Raw genomic sequence first — 20,509 nt, forward strand, 5'->3', positions numbered from 1 at the left:
AAGAAGAAGAAGAAGAAGAAGAAGAAGAAGAAGAAGAAGAAGAAGAAGAAGAAGAAGAAGAAGAAGAATTTTTAAAAACTTGGAATAATAGTGATTCTGAGCTGGGCACTCATGTCTCAAACCTGTAATCCTAAACTACTCTTGTGTCTGAGATCTGAGCATCACAGTTCAAAGCCAGCCCCAGCAGACAAATCCAAGAGATGCTTATCTTCGGTTAACCAGCAAAAAGCTAGAAATGAAGTGTGGCTCAAGCTATAGAGTATCAGTTTTGAGTAAAAAAGCTAAGCGAGACCATGAAGCCCCTGAATTCAACTAAACTCCTAGTATCAGCACAAAATAATAGCAATAATAATAATAATAATTCTGTAAAGTTGCCTTGACAACATTTGATAAATTGCATAAAGTTGCTGCCACAGTGGATACCAACTGACGTTCATTGTCTATCCAGCAGACCTTGTAAAAAGTCATTTCGGAACCAAATATTTATTTTTCTTTCTTGGCAAAACCAGATGTGTTGATCAGAAATCCATGAATCCCACCCCTTAATCTCACTCCTTGCACACATCAGCCATACTAAATATAAAATGTCTCACTCTGAGAACAACTTCATAATCCTCTCCACCAAGAACATGCTAACAACACAAAATAAAATACTAATATTTTCTCCCCTCCCGTTCCATCCCTACTCTCTCACAAGTAGCCGTCCCTCTTCTTATCCTGTCATACTGGTTCAGGGTAGATACACACAGTACAGGGAAATGATTTGTCCCTGATGAGTAGCTAGAGATGCTTGTTGTCATGGTAACCTCATGAACTCTGTGACCTGGGTCATGCCTGATCAGAAACAACAGCCCTCTGAACAAAGAGGATGGATTCACATTGCCTTCCTCAGAAGAGCTGGAGAGAAAGCAAGGGAGCGGGGGGGGGGGGGGGGGAGATGAAGTCCGGGTCAGGGGAGAACAAAAGAAGAAAGGACGCAAAGAAGGGAACCATGCGCGCGAGCGCATGGGTGGTCGCTCACATGTGTTTCCAAATGTACACGTGCATTGACACAGAACTTTCTCCAGTCAGATGGGTGGTATATTATGGACAGTGTAGAGCAATAGTACGGTGCCAAAATCCAGGCAGACTAGTTGGCAAGGGCTTCTCGTAGCATTCCAGTGGTGGGGATAGTAAGACTGGTTAACCTTTATTCATCACTGGCCATCCCAGATACTTCTAGAGCTCATGTTACCTTATTTAAACAGCACATGGACATCTCTCACACAATGTTAGATCCATCCGACCAGTATGGAAATTGATCATCTGAGATTCCACAAAGGGATGTTATCTGCCTTGCCTCCAATTCCTAAGGAAATCTTTGTCTCCATTCTGCACCACTAACATATTGATTTACAAATCTACTCCAGGATCAGAGCCATCCAAGAGGCAGATGTTTGGCCTGATCGCCACAAAGGGAGCAAGGTTTCAGCCAGTGTCACAGGTTTCAGACAGTATCACTGTCCGCCTTGCTCACTTGCCTCTAACAGATTAAACCTGAAACACCCCCAAAAGATTTTTATGATTTCCAAAACTCGATATGCTTTTAATTTCTTTCAATTAATAAAAACATGCTGGGTAGCTCAACGCCTATAATCCTAACTACTCAGGAGCCTGAGATCTGAGGATCACAGTTCAAAGCCAACTGTGGTAGAAAAATCCATAGAACTCTTCAACTAACCAGCAAAATAAGGCAGAAGTAGAGGTGTGGCCCAAGTAGTAGAGTTCCAGCCTTAAGCAAAATTGAGAGCATGAGGCCCTGAGTTCAACTCTGGTACTATTATATGCACTCATACACACACACACACACACACACACACACACACAGTATTGAGCCAGGCATTTGTGGCCCATGCCTGTAATCCTAGCAACTCAGGAGGCTGAGATCTGAAGCTCATGGCTCAAAGCCACCCAGAGAAAAAAGTCCATGAGACTCTTATCTCCAATTAACCACCAGGAAACCACAAGAGGCTCAGAGTGGTAGAGTGCTAGCCTTGAGCAAAAGAGAGCTCAGGGATAGTGTCCAGACCCTGAGTTCAAGCCCCAGGACTGACAGATAGATAGATAGATAGATAGATAGATAGATAGATAGATAGATAGATAGATAGATAGATAGATAGATAGATAGATAGATAGATAGATAGATAATTATTAAGTGGGGGCTGATTATACCTATGGGTGATCATATCCATTTCTCACCCACTATATGTCAACCAGTGCCTTCAGTATACTGTGGATGTTTAAGCACCCATCCTCCCTTCATCTTAACATGTATGTGGACATAATCATTGCCTTGTCATGTGTTAGGAACCCAAGGATTTAGAGAGACAGTACTTTGCTCTGATGCTCAAAATGATTTGAGTGGAGTCACAAACCATGACTCTGAAACCTCCATTTTTTTCCCATGCCCTCACCACTGAGCTAACACACGTAGCTACCCATCACTGCCTTTGCCCATTTTAACACATCATCCTCAAAGCGTGGAAGGAATGCATCAGGGACATGAGATGTCTGGTACCTCTAGAGTCCAAGTTAGTTCCACAGGAGCTCCATTGTGACGATATGTTTTGTGGGATTCTAGAGAAACCACACCTACAAATGTGCATTTTTCTCTTGTGATAGCTCCAATTTTAGCACGCCTGGCTGAGCACTCATCAACAGCCAAGCCACACGTTAAAGAGAGAGAGAGAGAGAGAGAAGGGAAGAAGGTGGCAAGCATGAGGCGGTGAGGACGGCTCTGAAGAGATGAACAACACAGGAAATGAATAGCTTTTACAGAAGTGAGAGAGCTGTGATTTGCCAATGAAAGCACTGCTTTTGCCTGCTGATTTACAAATTGTATGTTGCTTTCTTTTAAGAGGCCGCCCCTGTCAAAAATAGCAGCTACTTAAAAAAAAAAATTAACCCTCTCTCACCAGCGACTTTATTTCAGACTCAACTAAGTTTAGGGTTTGGTTTGTTTTTTCTTTTTTTTTGGGGGGGTGGCTTTTAGCAGAAGGTAGCTACCAGCGAATACAAAGGTAAACCAGGAGCAAGAAGGGTGTGTTACTCATTCACATTGTTTCTGAGATTTGTGGATTTGGAAAGCCAGTGTGCTTGGGTGTTGATCGGTCCTGAGTCCAACTTTGCCTCTTATATTTATAACCCTGGAAACCTTGGGAAAGTAACAAGCAACATTTCAGACCAGTAATTGATGGCTACAACCCGGAAGTCAGAGTGAGTAGGATTTCAATGTCTGCCAGTTTAAAGCAAAACTGTCTTGGACAAGTTCCTTCACCTCCCTAAGCTTTCAGAGAAGATAGAAACAGGAAAGAACTCTAGCACTTATTTAAATATTTGTTAAGTGACCCCCCAAAATAATACAGAGTACTTAGCACAGTAACTGGAACATAGTATAGTGACTAAGAAATGTTAATGATCATTTTTTTAGCATCTCTGAAGCTTTGTTTTCTCCTCTTCCAAGTGAGATCTTACTCTAAATGTTTCAAATTTGCCTTAGGATTAAGATGAATCATTTGTGAACTCTATATCAGAGTTCAGAGCACAAGGGAACTGTGTATTTTTCAGTACTGGGGCTTGAACCTGGACCTTGTGCATACTAGGTAAGCATTCTTCGAACTGTGTTCCTCACTCAAATGTGAGCAGTTCTTGAATCTGAATCTTTTTCTTCACTCACTCCTACTTTTCCATTCTGCTCATGGCTAACCATCTGTTCTATTTTGAGGGTGTTCTCTCCCAAATTAGGGATGATTACTTTCTCTGAGACCGATCACACTCAACATGGAATGAGATGCAAACTTCAAGATAGATGTTCAAACATGTGGCTTGAGTTCCTTGTGCACACGATGAACAAAAGAATGTTTCTGATACCCATCCAGAATTCATCCATAAGCCCAAAGGCAGAAAAGTCTAGGTAAAACCTTCACCAAGGCCAGGTGCCCGTGTCTTATGTCTGTAATCCTAGCTCCTCAAGAGGCTGAGATCTGAGGATCACAGTTTGAAGCCAGCCTAGGCAGGAAAATCCATGAGACTACAATTAATTACAGGAAAAGCTGGCAGTGAAGCTGTGTCTCAAGTGGCAGAGCACTAGCCTTGAGCAAAAAAGGAAGCTCAGGAACAACTGTCAGGCCCAAGGAGTTCAAGCCCAAGGACCAGCAAACAGAAAGAAACACCCTCAGAAAGCAAAGCTATGTTTTGTCATGGGATAGACCTACAGAATCCTCAGACAAGGGGCTGGGAAGGTGGCTCAGTGGTAGTGCGCTTGCCTTGCACGCATGAGGCCCTGGGTTCAATTCCTCAACACCACATAAGCAAAAAGAAAAAAAAGCTGGAAGTGGCGCTGTGGCTCAAACGGTAGAGCGCTAGCCTTGAGCTGAAGAGCTGAGGGACAGCACCAGGCCCAGAGTTCAGGCCCCATGACCGTACCCAAAAAAAAAAACAAAAACAAAAAGAAAGAAAGAAAGAAAAAGAATCCCAGACAAAAGAAAATCAGGCCTGGAAATTTACGTGTTATTATCCATCCTTCCTCAGTACAAGCACTGGCCAAACATAATGACTTCTCAATCATATTCTTCAGCCCCATAAAAATTAATTTGCTTCTTTGGAGAAGTGCTTACCTAGACAAATCCACAGCACGAGTCAAACCAGTCTGTTTGTGACCTATAAACACAACAAGTTTTCCCCATCCCTATGCTTTCTTTCTCCCTTGAGGAGGAAGAAGAAATTTCCAGACACAGTTCAGTGAATCGAGAAGCCAAGTGTCCCAAAGAACCTCAGAGAGAATTTAGTAGGCCAGAAAGCCCTAATGATTGCTTGTCACATCGCTTGTCATCCGGCCAGCTTCCACGTGCGTGGGATCTTTATAAACACATTACCAAGTCATTTGCTGCTTCTGCTCGGTCTAATTCATGCAAAGTGGAAAAATAGTGGCCTACTATATATACCATACAACAAAATTAAACCAACTGACGTCCAATCCATGCATCTGCTTGGCAGTTACAATAAACATTCTAAAGGTAGCAGATGGAAATTTGTAGCCATGATCGTATTAATTCTGTCAACCTTTCGAGGATCTTATTTTCCAAATGCCAAGTTAAGTACTCTTAAAGAGAGCAAGGATGAGTACGTTATGACTTTGTCATTTCCAGGATTATCATTATCCATTTCAAGGAACAGAAGGCCAAATAGTCCCAGGAGCCTGGTAAAGAAAATGAGTGAAGAGGGAAAAGCAGCGTGGTTCAAGTGGTAGAGTGCCAGTCTGAGCCAAAACGCGAAGCAAGAGCACGAGGCCCTGAGTTTAAGCCCCAGTACCAGCACAAACACACGCACGCATGCGCACACACATGCATACACACACAGATAATTATTAATTAATTTTTAATTAATTTTAAATAGGTGATAAAAAAGAAAATGAGTGAACAGCATCAGGGAGTCCTATGTGGTTTTTCTCATCATTAATAAAGTTATGAGTGCAGACAAAAACTCCAAGAAATAAGATGATCAAACAATCACTAAGATTAATAATAATTATAATTCCTATTTATTGGACAGTTCTTTATATGCATTCTATGATTTAGATAATGCTCACAAGAGTGAAACAGTTGCCACTAAGAATTCTCACTTTGTAGCTGGGTGCTGATGGTGCTGACACTTGTAATCCTAACTACTCAGGAGATCTGGGGATAGAAAAGATTTGGGTAGAAAAGTCTGTGAGACTCTTATCTTCAATTAGCCACCAGAAAACCAGAAGTGGCTCCAAGTGGTAGAATGCTACTAGCTTTGAGCAAAAGCGCTCAGGGACAGTACCCAGTGAGTTCAAGCCCCACAGCCCCCAAAATAAGATAGATATAAGTAGAGCTGTCCAAGCGAGAGGTAAGGAGCTGTACGTTGGGTTAAAAGGGGGAATGAGAGGAGAGTGGAACAGTTAAGAAACAGTGTCAGTCTCGGAGTAAGTCAGAATATCCTTCTTTTGACAAAAGACTCATGTTCTCCCTCATAGGCCAAAGCTAGAACTAAGTTATAAAGTGTATAAGTAAACACATACAAGGTTGCATGCAAATGCATACAAATGTAGTAATCAAAGTATGGAGTTTGCAAGGGAGAATTCAAATGGTGTAATTCCTTAGAAAAACCAGCTCACAGCTGGGCATCAATGGCTCACATTTGTAATTCTAGCTACGTAAGAGGCTAAAGATCTGAGGACTGTGGTTCAAAGCCATCCCAGGCAGGAAAGTCTGTGAGACACTCATCTCCATTTCACTAGCCAAAAAGTAGAGCTATGGTTCAAGTGGTAGGGTGCCAGCCTTGAGCACAAAAGCTCAAGAACAGTGCCTGGGCCCTGAGTTCAAGCCCCATGATTGGTACAATTTTAAAAAATTAAAATAAACCTAACTCATAGTCCAACAAAATGAATGCCAGAAAACTGGAACTTGAAAGGTGGTGGGGAGGTGAAGGGGAAAGGGGTAGAAGAATGAAGAGAGGAAAGGAGTGGGAGAATGCAGTCATTAAATTCAACACATAGCCTAAGAAATGAAGAAAACTGAGGGAAGTAGAGGGGATGGGGAGAGTAATGAGTGGGTGACATCAATTAAGATGCATTGTGTGGCTGGGAAGGTGGTTTAGTGGTAGAGTGCTTTCCTAGCATGCATGAAGCCCTGGGTTCAGTTCCTCAGGACCACATACACAGAAAAAGCCAGAAGTAGTGCTGTGGCTCAAGTGGTAGAGTGCTAGCCTTGAGCAAAAGAAGTTTGGAGACAGTGCCCAGGCCCTGAGTTCAAACCCAAAACTGCCAGAAAAAAAATGCATTGTACTTACAGATTGGTTGAATGATAACTCCTTTGTATGACTACTTAAATATAATAAAAATATAATCAGAAAAAGGAAACTGGGAACATGTCATTGCAAGAGAAATGGATTGAATTGAAGAACAGCATATTGAGGGAAATGAGCTAAGTTCAGAAAGCCAAATTTCTCATTTCTTTTCTTATTTATAGAAGCCAGACGTAAAGGACATACACATTGGATATGTACATAAATATAAACATGTATATATGTATATATGTACATGTATACATAAATATAAACATACAGATATATCTTTGTGTATATACATAGATATGTATTTATAGACACATATACACATAAAACATAATTCTAACTATAGGATTATTTTATTAGGAAGAGGATAAAAGGAACATAGAAAGCAAATAGTGTGTGTGTCTGTGTGTGTGTGTGTATACATGTGCATGCATACCATTTCTGGGGCTTGAACTTAGGGCCTGCACACTGTCCCTAAGCTTTTGTGCTCAAGACTAGCACTCTATGATTTGAGCCACAGCACCACTCCCTGTTTTGTTTTGGTTTTTAGTGGCTAATTGAAGGTAAAAGTCTCATTGACTTTCCTGCCAGGGCTGGCTTTAACTCATGATCCTTAGATCTCAGTCTCTTGAGTAGGTAGGGTTTTGCAGGCATGAGCCATTAATACTAAGCTATAGCAAATAATTTTGAAATATATTTCAACTCTATTGATCAGTAGGGACTAAGGATGAGCTAGAGAGGGGCATTCTGATTAAAATATTATACACACACACACACACACAAAATATGTTCCAGACTAAAAAGAATTCCCTTCTCTTGCTCAGTAGTTTCTATTACTGGAGATAATTCTGCATTGTTCTGACCCTATTGGCCTGCCCAGCATACTGCTTACACTGACATCTGCCTTCCCATGGCCTCATCTTTAGAACTAGCCCTGCTTTCCTTCCTTTCACTGAAAGAAGCATCTGCATTGAGCCCAGTGGGCTGGCTCTTATCCTGAATGGTGGCTCCATTCATCCATTCATCAGGAGGACAGTTCCCCCTCCCACCCTTTTGTGGAGCATCCCCAAGGTATCTAACACAGACCTGCTTGCCAGCTGCTGCTGACAAATGACTCCACAAAGCAGGACCAGATGTGGTTTGCTGTGAGCTGCAAAGGAGCCATTGACACCTGCTTCTCACAATATGGAGTAAGGCTAAGGATCAGATGAGCCTGGAAAATGCTTTCTGTCTCTACCTGCCAGGAATTTGTCGGGGAGGGGGGATTGGGGGGGAAGGGGGCACGCGTGGAGTGTGAAGCCACACTTGATAGCTCCATGTCATGTTAGTGTGCAGTTTCGGGGAAGGGGGGAATGCAAGTAATCTCTGCCAAATTTAGAAAATTGCTTCTTCTTTTCCACAACCCTCAATCAAGCTGTGTTTGCTTTCGGGGCCGAGTGCCCAGGGCTTCTGATAATAAAGAGCTCTCAGATTGGTTTAAAGAGTGAGGATGGATGATGTGGAATGGTATGTTTACTGTTATGGGGTGTGCAAGGACAGGCAGGACTAGACAAGAAAAGAAGGCTTCATGCATTCTGCTTTGGGTCATTGTAGGGAGATTTGTGGAGAGGAATATATTGGAGAGGCCTCTAAGTTAACTAGTGTCACCAAGTGACAAAGTGTACTGTGTGTAGCTTGTTCTGATCCAGCCGCCAGCCTCCCTTCCAAGATAGCATCAAGTCACTTTCCACAGTCACCCCTTTCTACTCTTGCACGATGGGGACCTGAAGCAGGAGTATATAATATTCCCATGTTACAGATGAGAAAATGGAGCTTCCATCAGCGTTATCAAGTGTCTTGATCAGCTTGGGCTAGAAGGGATTTTTCCAGGATATGCCACTTACAGGGTTAAAACCAAGAAAGTTCTGGATAAACTGTAGTGACCTGATCTCCCCAGCTATGATTATGTGATGGCCCATAGGTGTGATCACACGTTATTAAGAGATTCAGCTCCTATATCCTCATATTCTTTCCTCTAACTCAATGCTCTGTGGTTTTTCTTTTTCTTTCTTTTTTATTTTTTTCACCATCCTGGGGCTGGAACTCAGGGCCAGGCACTGTCCCCTGAGCTTCTTTGAGCTCAAGGCTAGTGCTCAACCATTTGAGCCACAGCGCCACTTCCAGTTTTCTTGTGGTTCATTGGAAATAAGAGTCTCATGGACTTTCCTGCCTGGCTGGCTTTAAGCCACGATCCTCAGATCTCAGCTACCAGAGTAAATAGGATTACAAGTATGAGAACTGATATTTGGCTGCTTTTTCTTTTTCTTCCCTTTTTTTAAGCAACACAATTTATTTGTGCTATTTTGTACAGTTAGAAAGCAAAAGTAAGGCTGTGCTTTCCAGTGGACTATTCTCCATCAACATTGATTCTTTGTGGATCACAGACTTGTTCCTTAAGTATGCTCCTAAGAGGAGCATTTCCACCTGGAAATGGGCACAGGGGAAGGAATTTTGATTCTACCTGCATTCCTTAAAAAAGACCCAAGGGTGTTTGCATCTCAATCCAGTGTCCTGGAAGACCCCCAATGACTCTTTTTTTTTCTCCTTTCTGTTGGGTTACTGTGTAATCTCTCCCACATCTCCATTCACTACTTTAAGCCACATCAGAATCCTGTGAACCTTCAGCTCTTCACTTATTCTTGAGAGTTTCTCAGTTTACTTTCCATGATCCTCAGCTGCTAATGTAGAGCTTGAAGGGGACATTGAGGCCATTGTCTAAATGGGAAGTGATTGAGTAGATGATGTCCAGGACCCTCCTCCATCCAACCCCATCACACTCCCTGCCACTTCCCTCCGCTATGGTAGGGAGAACAAGTGTTGGTTCTTGCTGATGCTCTGTTTTTCATATCCAGTAAACAGCCCTGGCTTTATCCCAGCAAAGAATCAGGAAAAAAATCCCATCCAAATAACCTTGCTCTTCAAAACTCACAGCAAAGCCAGGCACTGGTGGCCTGTAGTTGTAGCTACTTAGGAGACCGAGATCTGAGGATTATGGTTTGAAGCCAGCCCCAGGCAGGAAAGTGAGTAAGGCTCTTTTCTCCAATTTACCACCAAAAAAAGCCAGAAGTGGAGCTGTAGCTCAAGTGGTAGAGTGCTAGCCTTGAGCACAAAAGCTCAGGAACAGTGCCCAGGACCCAGGTCCCGAATTCAAATCCCAGGACTGGTGCACAGAAAACCATCCTCAGCAGACTACCCTCTCCAACCCTAGTCTGGACAATGGCTGAGGAAGAAATCTAAAGGACAAAGGCCTGTCCTTGGCTCCTGAACACTCCAAAAACATAGAAGGAAGTATTAGAAGGAATAAGCTCATTTATATACAGACATTTAATCTGGTGCAAGGGATTTCTCATCCTTAATAGGGCCCCTAAATGATCTTTTGGGTGTTTTTGGTTTGGGGGGTTCTTTTTTGGGGGGTTGCTGTCATTGTTGCTGTTTTTCTTGTTGTTGATGATGTTCTTGCTTTAATTTGTTTATGGAAATACTGGGACTTGAACTCAGGGCTTTGAACTTTCCCTTCGCTTTTTTGCTCAAGTCTGGCACTCTATCATTGAAGCACACTTTCATTTCTGGCTTTTTATCTCATAGTCATTGGAAGGAAGGGCCTCACAGACATTTCTGTCCAGGCTGGCTTCCAAACTTTAGTCCTCAGATCTCAGCCTCCTGAGTAGCTAGGATGACAGGTGTGAACTACCAGCACAAGGCTCTTCCTAAATAATTTTATTTTTTAATATTTTTATTATCTTTAGTTTGTACAACGGTGTCACCATGCAACAAAGCAGCTTATGAACACAGTACATCTCGATCCATGTCACCCCTTTCAAAATTCTCACCCTTCCCTCTCAAATATTTTCAAGTCTCACTCATAGATAACTCCTCTCCCCTTTATTGGAATGAATGGAAACTCCTTTCATGCATCTTCCCATAGAAGTCCAGTGGTTCCCAAATTACTGTAGATGAATAAGTACAGTCTCATACACACACATAAAAAGTCCAGCCTGGTGCTGGTGGCTCACGCTTGTCATCCTAGCTACTCAGGAGGCTGAGATCTGAGGACCACAGTTCAAAGGCAGCCTAAGTAAGAAAGTCTGTGAGACTCTTATCTCCAATTAACTACCAGAAAACTAGAAGTGGCAATGTAGCTCAAGTGGTAGAGCCACTTTGAGCACAAAGAGGCTCAGGGACAGCACCCAGGTCCTGAGTTCAAGCCTTAAGACTGACCAAAAAAAAAAAAAAAGATGGGGTAGAAATACTTCACAATGTTTGATAATGCCAAGGAGCTAAATTAAAATCACCATCTTTTTAAAGTACAATTTAATAAAGAGGGAATAAGTTAACATTTTAAATGATCAGTGATCAATTTCACATAAAAGACTCGTGGGCACAAGTGGGAAAAGTTTAGCTTATTTAATTTTTCCTTATCGCTTCCTTGATGAATGAAAATTTGGCCACATATTAGCCCCTCATTGGACTAGGCTTTCTGAATCCATGGACCAAATTCCAAATTTTTTATCTAGTTCATTCATTCATTCCATGTTTTCTCTGACAGTGTGGGACCAAACTCCTACCTTTTATGCAAAATGTGCTACATATTTTCAACGGGGCTAAGATAGCTCTTGTTTGGCTTTTGTGCTCAGAGCTAGCACTCTGTACTTGAGCCACACCTCCACATTGGGCTTTTGGCCTGGGCTGTCTTTGAACCTTGATTCTCAGATCTCAGCCTCCCATTAGCTGGGATTCCAGGTGTGATCCAACAGTACTTGGCATGAACAGCAATCTGTGTGTGTAGATTTTTCTCTTTGATCTTCTGCCTTGTGGCATTCAGAGACTAAATCAAACCCTTTTTTCACTAACTGTGAACCCTAAGTTTTCATATAAACCCTATCTGTACTGAAGTCATTTTTTTTCTCCATCATCCCTAAATCCAGGATTATAAGCATTGGCTCTATCTGTTCCTCTCATAGAGGCTATTAGATTTATTTAGGATTGCATCATTTGCTCTCTGTTGGTACAGATAGGCTACTGATCTAAAGCTTCTCCCTGCTGAAAGGCCTTCCCTATCCCCTTTGAGTATTGCTTTCAAGGATTCTCATTATTTGTATGCAGTAGCTGATGACTTCATCTCCCAGACAACCTAGCCCTAGAAAGACTATTCTCTCTATGCTCTGAGCTTCTGATTTCACTTGTTAACACCATAGTCCTAAAACGCCCCTAGCTCCCATTCACGATCAGAATTAATCTGTCTTCATAGTTGGTGTTTCTACAATTCCCTTTTTCCTTTTTCTCTTCCTTTCTTTCTTTCCTTCTTTCTTTCTTTTTGATCGTCATGGAGCTTGAACTCAGAGGGGCCTAGGCACTGTCCCTGAGGTTTTCTCTTCAAGACTAGAACTTTACCACTTTGAACCACAACTCCACTTCTGGTTTTCTGGTGTTTTAATCGGAGATAAGAATGTCACAGCCGGGCGCTGGTGGCTTATGCCTGTAATCCTAGCTACTCAAGAGGCTGAGATCTGAGGATCTCGGTTCAAAGCCAGACCGGGCAGGAAAGTCTGTGAGACTCTAACCTCCAATAAACCATCAGAAAAAAAAAAACGGAAATGGCACTGTGGCTCAAGTGGTAGAGTGCTAGCCTTGAGCTGAAGAGCTGAGGGACAGTGCCCAGGCCCAGAGTTCAAGCCCCACAACCGACCAAAAAAAAGAGAATGTCATACTCTCCTGCCCAGGCTGGCTTTGAACAGTGATCCTCAGATCTCAGTCCCTCCTGAGTAGCTAAGGTGGCAGGTGTGAGCTACCAGTACCCCACTGATTCTTTTATTTTAAAATCAGATGCAATCTTCTGTGAACTTTTTTTTGGGGGGGGGGCGGGGTCCGGTCGTGGGGCCTGAACTCTGGGCCTAGGCGCTGTCCCTCAGCTCAAGGCTAGCGCTCTACCACTTGAGCCACAGCACCACTTCCAGCTTTTTTCTTTTTGCTTATGTGGTGCTGAGGAATTGAACCCAGGGCCTTATGCATGCAAGGCAAGCGCTCTACCACTGAGCCACCTTCCCAGCCCTCTTCTATGAACTTTTGAGAAACTCCTCTACCTCCCACACTAGAACTGTATGCCTCTTTAAGACTGAGACTGATCATTTCTTGTTCATTCTTACAATTCCTACCTAGTACAGTACTCAATTTTTTTAGGTGGCCCTCTTAAATACTGTTGGGGAGTTGTCCTACAGGACATCAAAAGTTCCATCCTCAGAGCTTTAATCCCAAGACCTTATATGATCAAGCTGAAGACTGAAACCAAGACACAAAATAATAGGAGGTGGCACAAAAGAACTGACTGCTAGGGGCCAGGGAAGTTTTACGAAGAGGTTGAGGAGAAGTGCAGCGTTCAAGGTCAAGAGCAAGGGCAAGGAAAACAAGAGGGCCATAGAAGAACCAGCAGTTCTTGAGTGAGAAGTTAAACAAAACAGCACAAAGGAAGCACATGGATGCCAGCCAGGGGAATACTAGGTGGAGAAAAAAACGTGAGGCCTAGATGCCTGGCCTGATTAAAATCCAATCTGCCTTTGGGAGAGAAGAGGCAAAGCGTGTCACTGACAGCCAGGTAGAACTTCAGGGGTCATTTTCATCCCACACTCCTCCTGAGATGCTTGGATTTGAATGGATGTATGGATAATTGGATCCCGACATTCTAACCGTAGAATTTCCTTATGCTAAAACCATCTGGAATGGATCCTTCTGACTTTAATTTTCCCATAAGTACCTGATTCCAGAGCTTTTTCAGAGTACCAAGTCAGACACCCTGGAAGCTCATGTATATAAAGAGATCTTGGAGACTGGCTTACAAGAATTCCTAGCCCTCCCTTCCAGCCAAGGTCTTCAAAGATAATTATTCCAGGGCCACATGGAGCCATCAACTTCATGGCTGAAGACCAGGCCACAGGTTCTGGCTCTCTAGAGGAGTTAGCACCATGCAGATGGTTGTATCTGTGGTTATTGGCCTTTCTGAATCCTCAACCCCAAAGCATCTTCTGGACATCTGTCTGAGCTTCTAACTCTGCCCAGCTGAATCATACCTGGTTCCACTCAATTTGTTGTTTTATTTTGTTTCGCTTGCTCTCCAGAAGCCCTGCTTCCCCCCAGGGAGGGGTTGTTTGTTTTTTAATGTAGTATTTTTGGACAGGAAAATACATTTATTATAATTTTATTGTTGCTATTAAGGTGTTGTAGAGAGGGGTTACCGTGTCATAAGTCAGGTAATGAGTACATTTCTTTTTTGTTTTGGACAATGTCACCCCTTCCTTTACTTTCCCCAGTCCCCTTCCTATCCCTGCCCACAAGTTGCTTAGTTAATTTTCCACATAGTTATTTGAATAGCACAATTGCATTTGTTTACCCTTCCTCCCTTGGTTTCTTCGCCCCCTCCTCAGAAGAAAACAAACAAAAATACTACCACCAACAATATTTTTAAAGGTATTTTTAAGAGTATTTTTCAAAGGGACCCATTTGAAGTCAAATGTATATCTCTTTAACTTTGCTTTTGGACATATTGCATAGAACCTTTTCTCCCAGTCTCTTATCACTATCAATTAGTAATGGCTTTGGATTAGAATGTGATGAATCTCCTGGACAGCACCTAGGATGTGGCAATTAACCCAAGCCAGAATAGTCAAAATGACCATGCTTTGAGTACCAACATTTTTATCTCAAAGAAGGAAAAGAGGTGGAAGCAAGGAATGGAAATGAGGAAGGAAGGAAGGAAGGAAGGAAGGAAGGAAGGAAGGAAGGAAGGAAGGAAGGAAGGAAGGAAGGAAGGAAGGAAGGAAGGGAGGAAGGAAGGAAGGGAGGAAGGGAGGGAGGAAGGGAGGCAGGGGGAGGGAATAACCTGCTTGACTCTTCATTACTTTCCAGTCGTAAACTTGTCTTTTGAAATGACTGGCAGAGAAGATGTGTTTCTTGGTCATTGGGTTTTACAACCCACAGTGGTTATGCACATGCACCTTACTCTCACATCATTGCATTTACCCTCAGGCAGGCTATGCATTTGTAGACTGCATGTAGCCAAACTAAGAGGTAAACCAGGGTGAGGGTATTAAGAAAATCAAGGCAGCAAAGTACTTAATAGAGAACCTGAGCCACATCCCTCCCTCTGCAAGAGAACTTTTAACTCCACTGAACCAAAGACCCTGTGTCTTTGCTTACTTTCAAGTTCTTTCTTGTGAAATCCCCAATAATGCCAGGTGCCCATGGCTCATGCCTATAATCCTAGCTCCTCAGGAGGCTGAGATCTGATGATCACAATTCAAAGCCAGCCCAGGAAGGGAAAGTCTGTGAGACTCATTTCCAGCTAACCACTGTGGTTCAAGTGGTAGAGCTCTGGCCTATAATCCTGGCTACTCAGGAGGCTGTGATCTGAGGATTATAGTTAGAAGCCAGATAAGGCAGTTACCTTAGACTTTTATCTATAATCAACCACCCTCCCCACCATACACACAAAAAAAAAGCCACAAGGGGAGGTATGGCTCGAGTTGTAGAGCGCTAACCTTGAGCAAAAGAGCTCAGGGATAGCACCCAGGCCCTGAGTTCAAGCCCCCAGGACTGGCACACACACACACACACACACACACACACACACACACAATTTCAGACAGTGTACCAAAGAACTGAGTTATGGATACATAGGTGATATTTACATTTAAGTTGTCTATTCATCTGTTCATTCATTTACCTGACTAGGAAAAAAAATTCAAACATTCCTTCACTCTATAGAACACCCTGTAGTCATTGTAGTACCTCGAGTATTTGTTTGTGGAGGTGAAGGGTAGAGCAGTACTGGAGGTTGAACTCATGACCTCACACTCACTAGGCAAACATCGCCATTTGAACTTTGACCCCAGCTCAGAGAAAAGATCTTCAAAATCAGAAAGCATCTTCTCTGCTCCAGAGAACTGACTATATGTTTGAAGATAGTTGGCTGTCAGACTCAGTCATCTAGGACATTTGAGCAAAAGAGATCAGTTGAGTTCAGAGGATCTCCTGGGGGAAGGAACAATATCCACTCAGTTCCTCATTCGACCCTCCACCCCCCACTGTGAGCTTATGAGCCCACCAATTCAAGGAAAAACAAACTCCTACCCTACAACCCTTGCCAGTCCCTCATGGAGTGCTTTCTATCTGTTGTTGTTTTTTTAACTTTTCTCTGAACACCTCTTCACACTCTTAACCCCAAACTGGATTCTATACCCGAGCAAAATAAACAGAAACGCTTTTTTTTTTTCTTTTTGAAGACAGAAAAGTAATCTCAGCGTTCACAGCAAAGAAGAATTAAGAACTTAGAGGTCACAACCTTTTTTGTTTGTTTGTTTGTTTTGTCAGTTGTGGGGCTTGAACTCTGGGCCTGGGTGCTATCCCTCAGCTCTTCAGCTCAAAGCAAGCGCTCTATCACTTGAGCCACAGCACCATTTCTGGTTTACTGGAGATAAGAGTCTCACAAACTTTCCTGCCCTGGCTTTGAACTGTGATCCTCAGATCTCAGCCTCCTTAGTAGCTAGGATTACAGGCATGACCCACCGGCGCCTGGCACCACAACTTTTTCATACCACCATTTCAATCCCTCCAGTTTGTCTCCTACTGTGCCCAGTTCTTTTTTTGTCCCTGCATAGATATTCTCTCATTTCCTATATGAGATTTGCTACCTACATTGCCTTAAAGTGGAAACATAGAGGAGAAAGAAAAAGCAAACAGTCTTGAGACTGTTTGCAAAGGCTGTTTATTGTGGCATCAGCATCCAATCACCTTTGATTGGCCCGCAACAATCAAAGCCTTTTAGGTAGTGATTCAAGCCCAAGAAACATTTGGATTTTGGTTTTTTGGGGGTTTTTCATTGGTGGTGATGGTAGTGGTTGGGTTTTTTGTTTGTTTTTGAGGTTTAGGTATTGTTGTGGATGTTTGTTTTTCTTTTTCATTTTGTGAGTTTGGTCTGTGACGGTATCTAACGAGCTAAAGTGCGTGTGGGACTCTGTCCATGGAAATGGTTCTCCTAGCTTGAAAATGGCCACATTTAAACTCTGAGTGTGAGGAAATCATAAATATGAACTCCTTTGCAGGCAGCAAGCAGCATTTAGATTCGCTTTCTCTTGCCTTTGGGGATGCATATGCCACAGTCTAGTTAGCTGCCCAGCAATCTGCACTCATAAATAAAAGGTAATGGCTGTAGTAAACAGAGTTCCTGTGAGTCAAACCTGATTCTCAGGGAAGCATTCAACACGCTTCTTTTCACACTAGATTCACCACATAGCCACAGTTTCATTCTTTCAAAAACAAGCAAATAAGAAAGGCAATGAAAAATTTTTAAAAAAATGTCTACCATAGCCAAGGCACAGGTGGCTCCCGCCTGTCATCCTAGGTACTCAGGAAGACTGTGAGACTCTTATTTCCAATTCATCACAGAAAAATCTAGAAGTGGTGCTGTAGCTCGAAGTGGTAGAGCACTAGCCTTGAGTAAAAGGAGCACAGGAACAGTGCCCATGAAGCGTGACATGGAATAGAAATCGGAAAACAACAGTAAAAGGATCAGGGTAAAAGGCCACTAGAGTCAAGGCTGGATTTGATAGTCTTTGTGTCTTCCCCATCCATGTCTCCTATTGCCAACCATGGACAAATTACTCTCCTTCCTCTCAGTATGGCTTCACAGAGGCCTATGAATCCACCTTAGCTAAGTACAGAATTGAGCCTAAGCTGAAGGGGATACTATGGTCAGGGAAATTCTTCCAGAAAAGTAGGTAGGTGGGAAATTAGAACGTCTACATAGCAATAGGTGGCCCTGAAAGATGAGGTGACAAGCCCAGCTAATCACATGCATGTAGCCATTTAGCAACCCTTGAGCAGGACAGCCATAGGGATTGATCACTATGGACATTAAGATGGATTCCTTTGGCCCCTGCAGATGGTCCCTGGATATGTCATATGTACATATTTCCATCATGTAACCAGAAACTCCATCTGTAGGATCTACTAAATACTCATTTCACTCCTGGCACAGGTTTGTCTGTGGTCTCCAAAGCTGTCGACTGAAGGACTCCATAACCTTTCTGGCTTTTCTCTTTTAACCCTAAATAGCAGTCACATCAATAAAGTCAGATTGCTCCAAAAGTCCCTGATTAAAAACAAAGAAGAAGAGTCAACCATGGCCTTTTGCTGATTTTGTTTCCCCTTGTCCTGAAATGTCTAAAGTGTTTAATGACCTCTGAATCTGATTCTGTCTTTTTCTACTTCCTAGGTTTTCCTGAAATTTGCCTAATTCTTTTTGTGTGTATGTATGTGTGTGCGTATGTGAGTGTGAGAGATTTAATGAATAGAATGCCAATTATGTTGTTCTCTCTCTCTCTCTCTCTCTCTCTCTCTCTCTTGTCTGTGATGTGAGAAACACTCAGGAAGGGGTGAGCCAGCTGCCTTCCCAGTCCCCTACTTCACTAAGTGATAATTCCTTTGATATTGACCAATCATGCTACTTCCTGTTTGGGTCCTTGTAAAAATCCATTTTGCAAAGAAAAAAGAAAGCAAAAGGACTAGAAAATCAACCCAGAAAGCAATACCATTTGGGCTATTGCTTTCCAAAGATTGAGCTGTTCTAAAACTAGCTCAAAATGGACCTCTCTTTCCAGTAGAAAGGAAAGAATAGAAACCACACCCATGGTGGTGAGTGGGAGGGGGGGCAACCTCTCAGGTCAAAGGGCAACCTTGCAAACTGGGCAATGGGGTTGATTCACCCATCCCTTGGGTCACGTGACTTGCTGAGTGTTCTCCACCTGTTACTCATCGAGTGTTATTTATTCGTTTTTAAAGAAATCCAGTAAACCTGGCAGTGTTAAAACTGAACGAGCAGGGGCTTTTGGACAAATTGAAAAACAAATGGTGGTACGACAAGGGCGAATGCGGCAGCGGGGGAGGTGATTCCAAGGTCAGCCCCAGTAAGAAAAAAAATATATAAACCAAAAAAAAAAACTAGTGGGTATAAACCAGCATGGCTAGTAACCAGCAACTCTGATGCCAACATCTGTCATATGCTTCCTAGCACCAAAAAACAAAAGAAAAATAGTAATAACAACAACAATAATCATAATCATCCATTCCAAAAGGAAGCCTCTCAAATGAGTCAAAGGAGCAGCAAAACATTGTCATCGACTACTATCTCAAAGGGACTTCTGGTATACCTCCATTTCCCAGAATCCCAGTAGCTCATTCTGGTCCATTCATTACAATAGAAGGACATTGTGCCTGCATCTTCTTTGGCTAGTAATGCTCCATCTCCTATGGAGGGCAGAATATATGTACAATGGGCAGTCCTTGTTTTTTGTTTTTGTTTCCTTTTTTTCTCTTTTTTTGGTTTTTTGGTAAAGGACATGCTGTAGATTGTAGACATGGAAGCAGTCTGAGATATACTTCAAAGCTGAGCCCGTAGCAGCCAGGGAGCCTGTGGACAGAGAGAGTCCCCAGGTACCCATGGCCGCTGGACTTCAGTCAATATCATCAGCAATCGATGGTGGATGTTGCTGGTTACTGAAAATGATCCTAGTGATACTCATCTTGCTATGCTCTAGAGGAACGAACTGTGTGAGTGTGTTGGGTGGGCCAGTGACACAGTGGGGCGGGGTCAGAAGGAATATTCTAGAGTATCACTTTGTCAGTGCATATTATGCTCTTTCTGATTCAAATGAATGATCTGAATGCATACTGTCTGTGCTGAATAACATAAAATAACATTGGTAATGTTATTTATGTTATTTCCCCCCTCCCCCCTGGTTGAAGAGGTCCCGTAAACCTAGCGGTTTTGAAACTCAGTGAGCAAGGCGTCTTAGACAAGCTGAAAAGCAAATGGTGGTACGATAAAGGGGAATGTGGAAACAAGGACTCCGGAAGTAAGGTCAGTCACCGGCTACAGAGGGGCCATGCACACCTGTAACAAACAAAAAAAATCACACAGTGTTCACCAGGGTCCTCCCAGCCTCTGTGAGGCCTCAGACCTTCCAGAAATCTCAGCCCACACAGGGCCTTTGATGACCAACAGTCCAGGGCTAACCGCATAGGGAGGGGTGTCTCAGGGCCTCAAGCATGATCCTTGCCCCTAATGGAGGCTTTGCTACCTGTGATGTTCCTAGAAAGGCAAAACAAACCAGTGAGAAGGGCTGGGAATGTAACTCCATGGTAGAATGCTTGCCTTGCATGCATGAAGCTCTAGGTTCAATTCCTTAGCACCACATAAATGGAAAAGGCTGGAAGTAGCTCTGTGGCTTCAGTGGTAGAGTGCTAGTCTTGAGCAAAAAAACTCAGGGACAATGCCTCGGCCCTAAGTTCAAACCCGAGGACTGGCAAAAACAAGAGCTATGTTCCTACTACCCCTCATGGCAAGTGGTATTTGCTATAGGGAAAGGTGATTGGGCACAGAGCCTGGCATGGTTGTCACATCTAATTATTTACCCAAGATGATGATCTAGAGCTTTCTCATTAAAAAAAATGTCTTAGGAAGAGAGAACCAGTCAGATATTAGTTTAATCCTTAAAAAATAAAGGATACCAGCCAGGTTCCCATGGTTCATGCTTGTAATCTTAGCTACTGGAGATCTGAGAATCGT

At 42.9% G+C, this 20,509-nt stretch overlaps 1 protein-coding gene across 5 annotated transcripts in view; it reads left to right on the forward strand.

The window, feature by feature from the left end:
* Gria1 (glutamate receptor, ionotropic, AMPA 1) overlaps positions 1-20,509 on the forward strand; it is a 344,743-nt gene that overhangs the window by 307,568 nt on the left and 16,666 nt on the right. For 3 of the 5 annotated variants that reach the window (XM_013034904.1, XM_013034908.1, XM_013034907.1), the window contains one exon: positions 18,724-18,838. In XM_013034904.1, coding sequence (XP_012890358.1) covers positions 18,724-18,838 — 115 coding nt within the window. Of the gene's footprint in view, positions 1-18,723; positions 18,839-19,686; positions 19,802-20,509 lie in introns of all 5 variants that reach the window. The other 2 variants (XM_013034905.1, XM_013034906.1) reach the window with 1 other exon arrangement.

Source organism: Dipodomys ordii, unplaced genomic scaffold (assembly GCF_000151885.1).
Source record: "Dipodomys ordii isolate 6190 unplaced genomic scaffold, Dord_2.0 Scaffold200, whole genome shotgun sequence".
Taxonomy (NCBI): Eukaryota; Metazoa; Chordata; class Mammalia; order Rodentia; family Heteromyidae; genus Dipodomys; species Dipodomys ordii.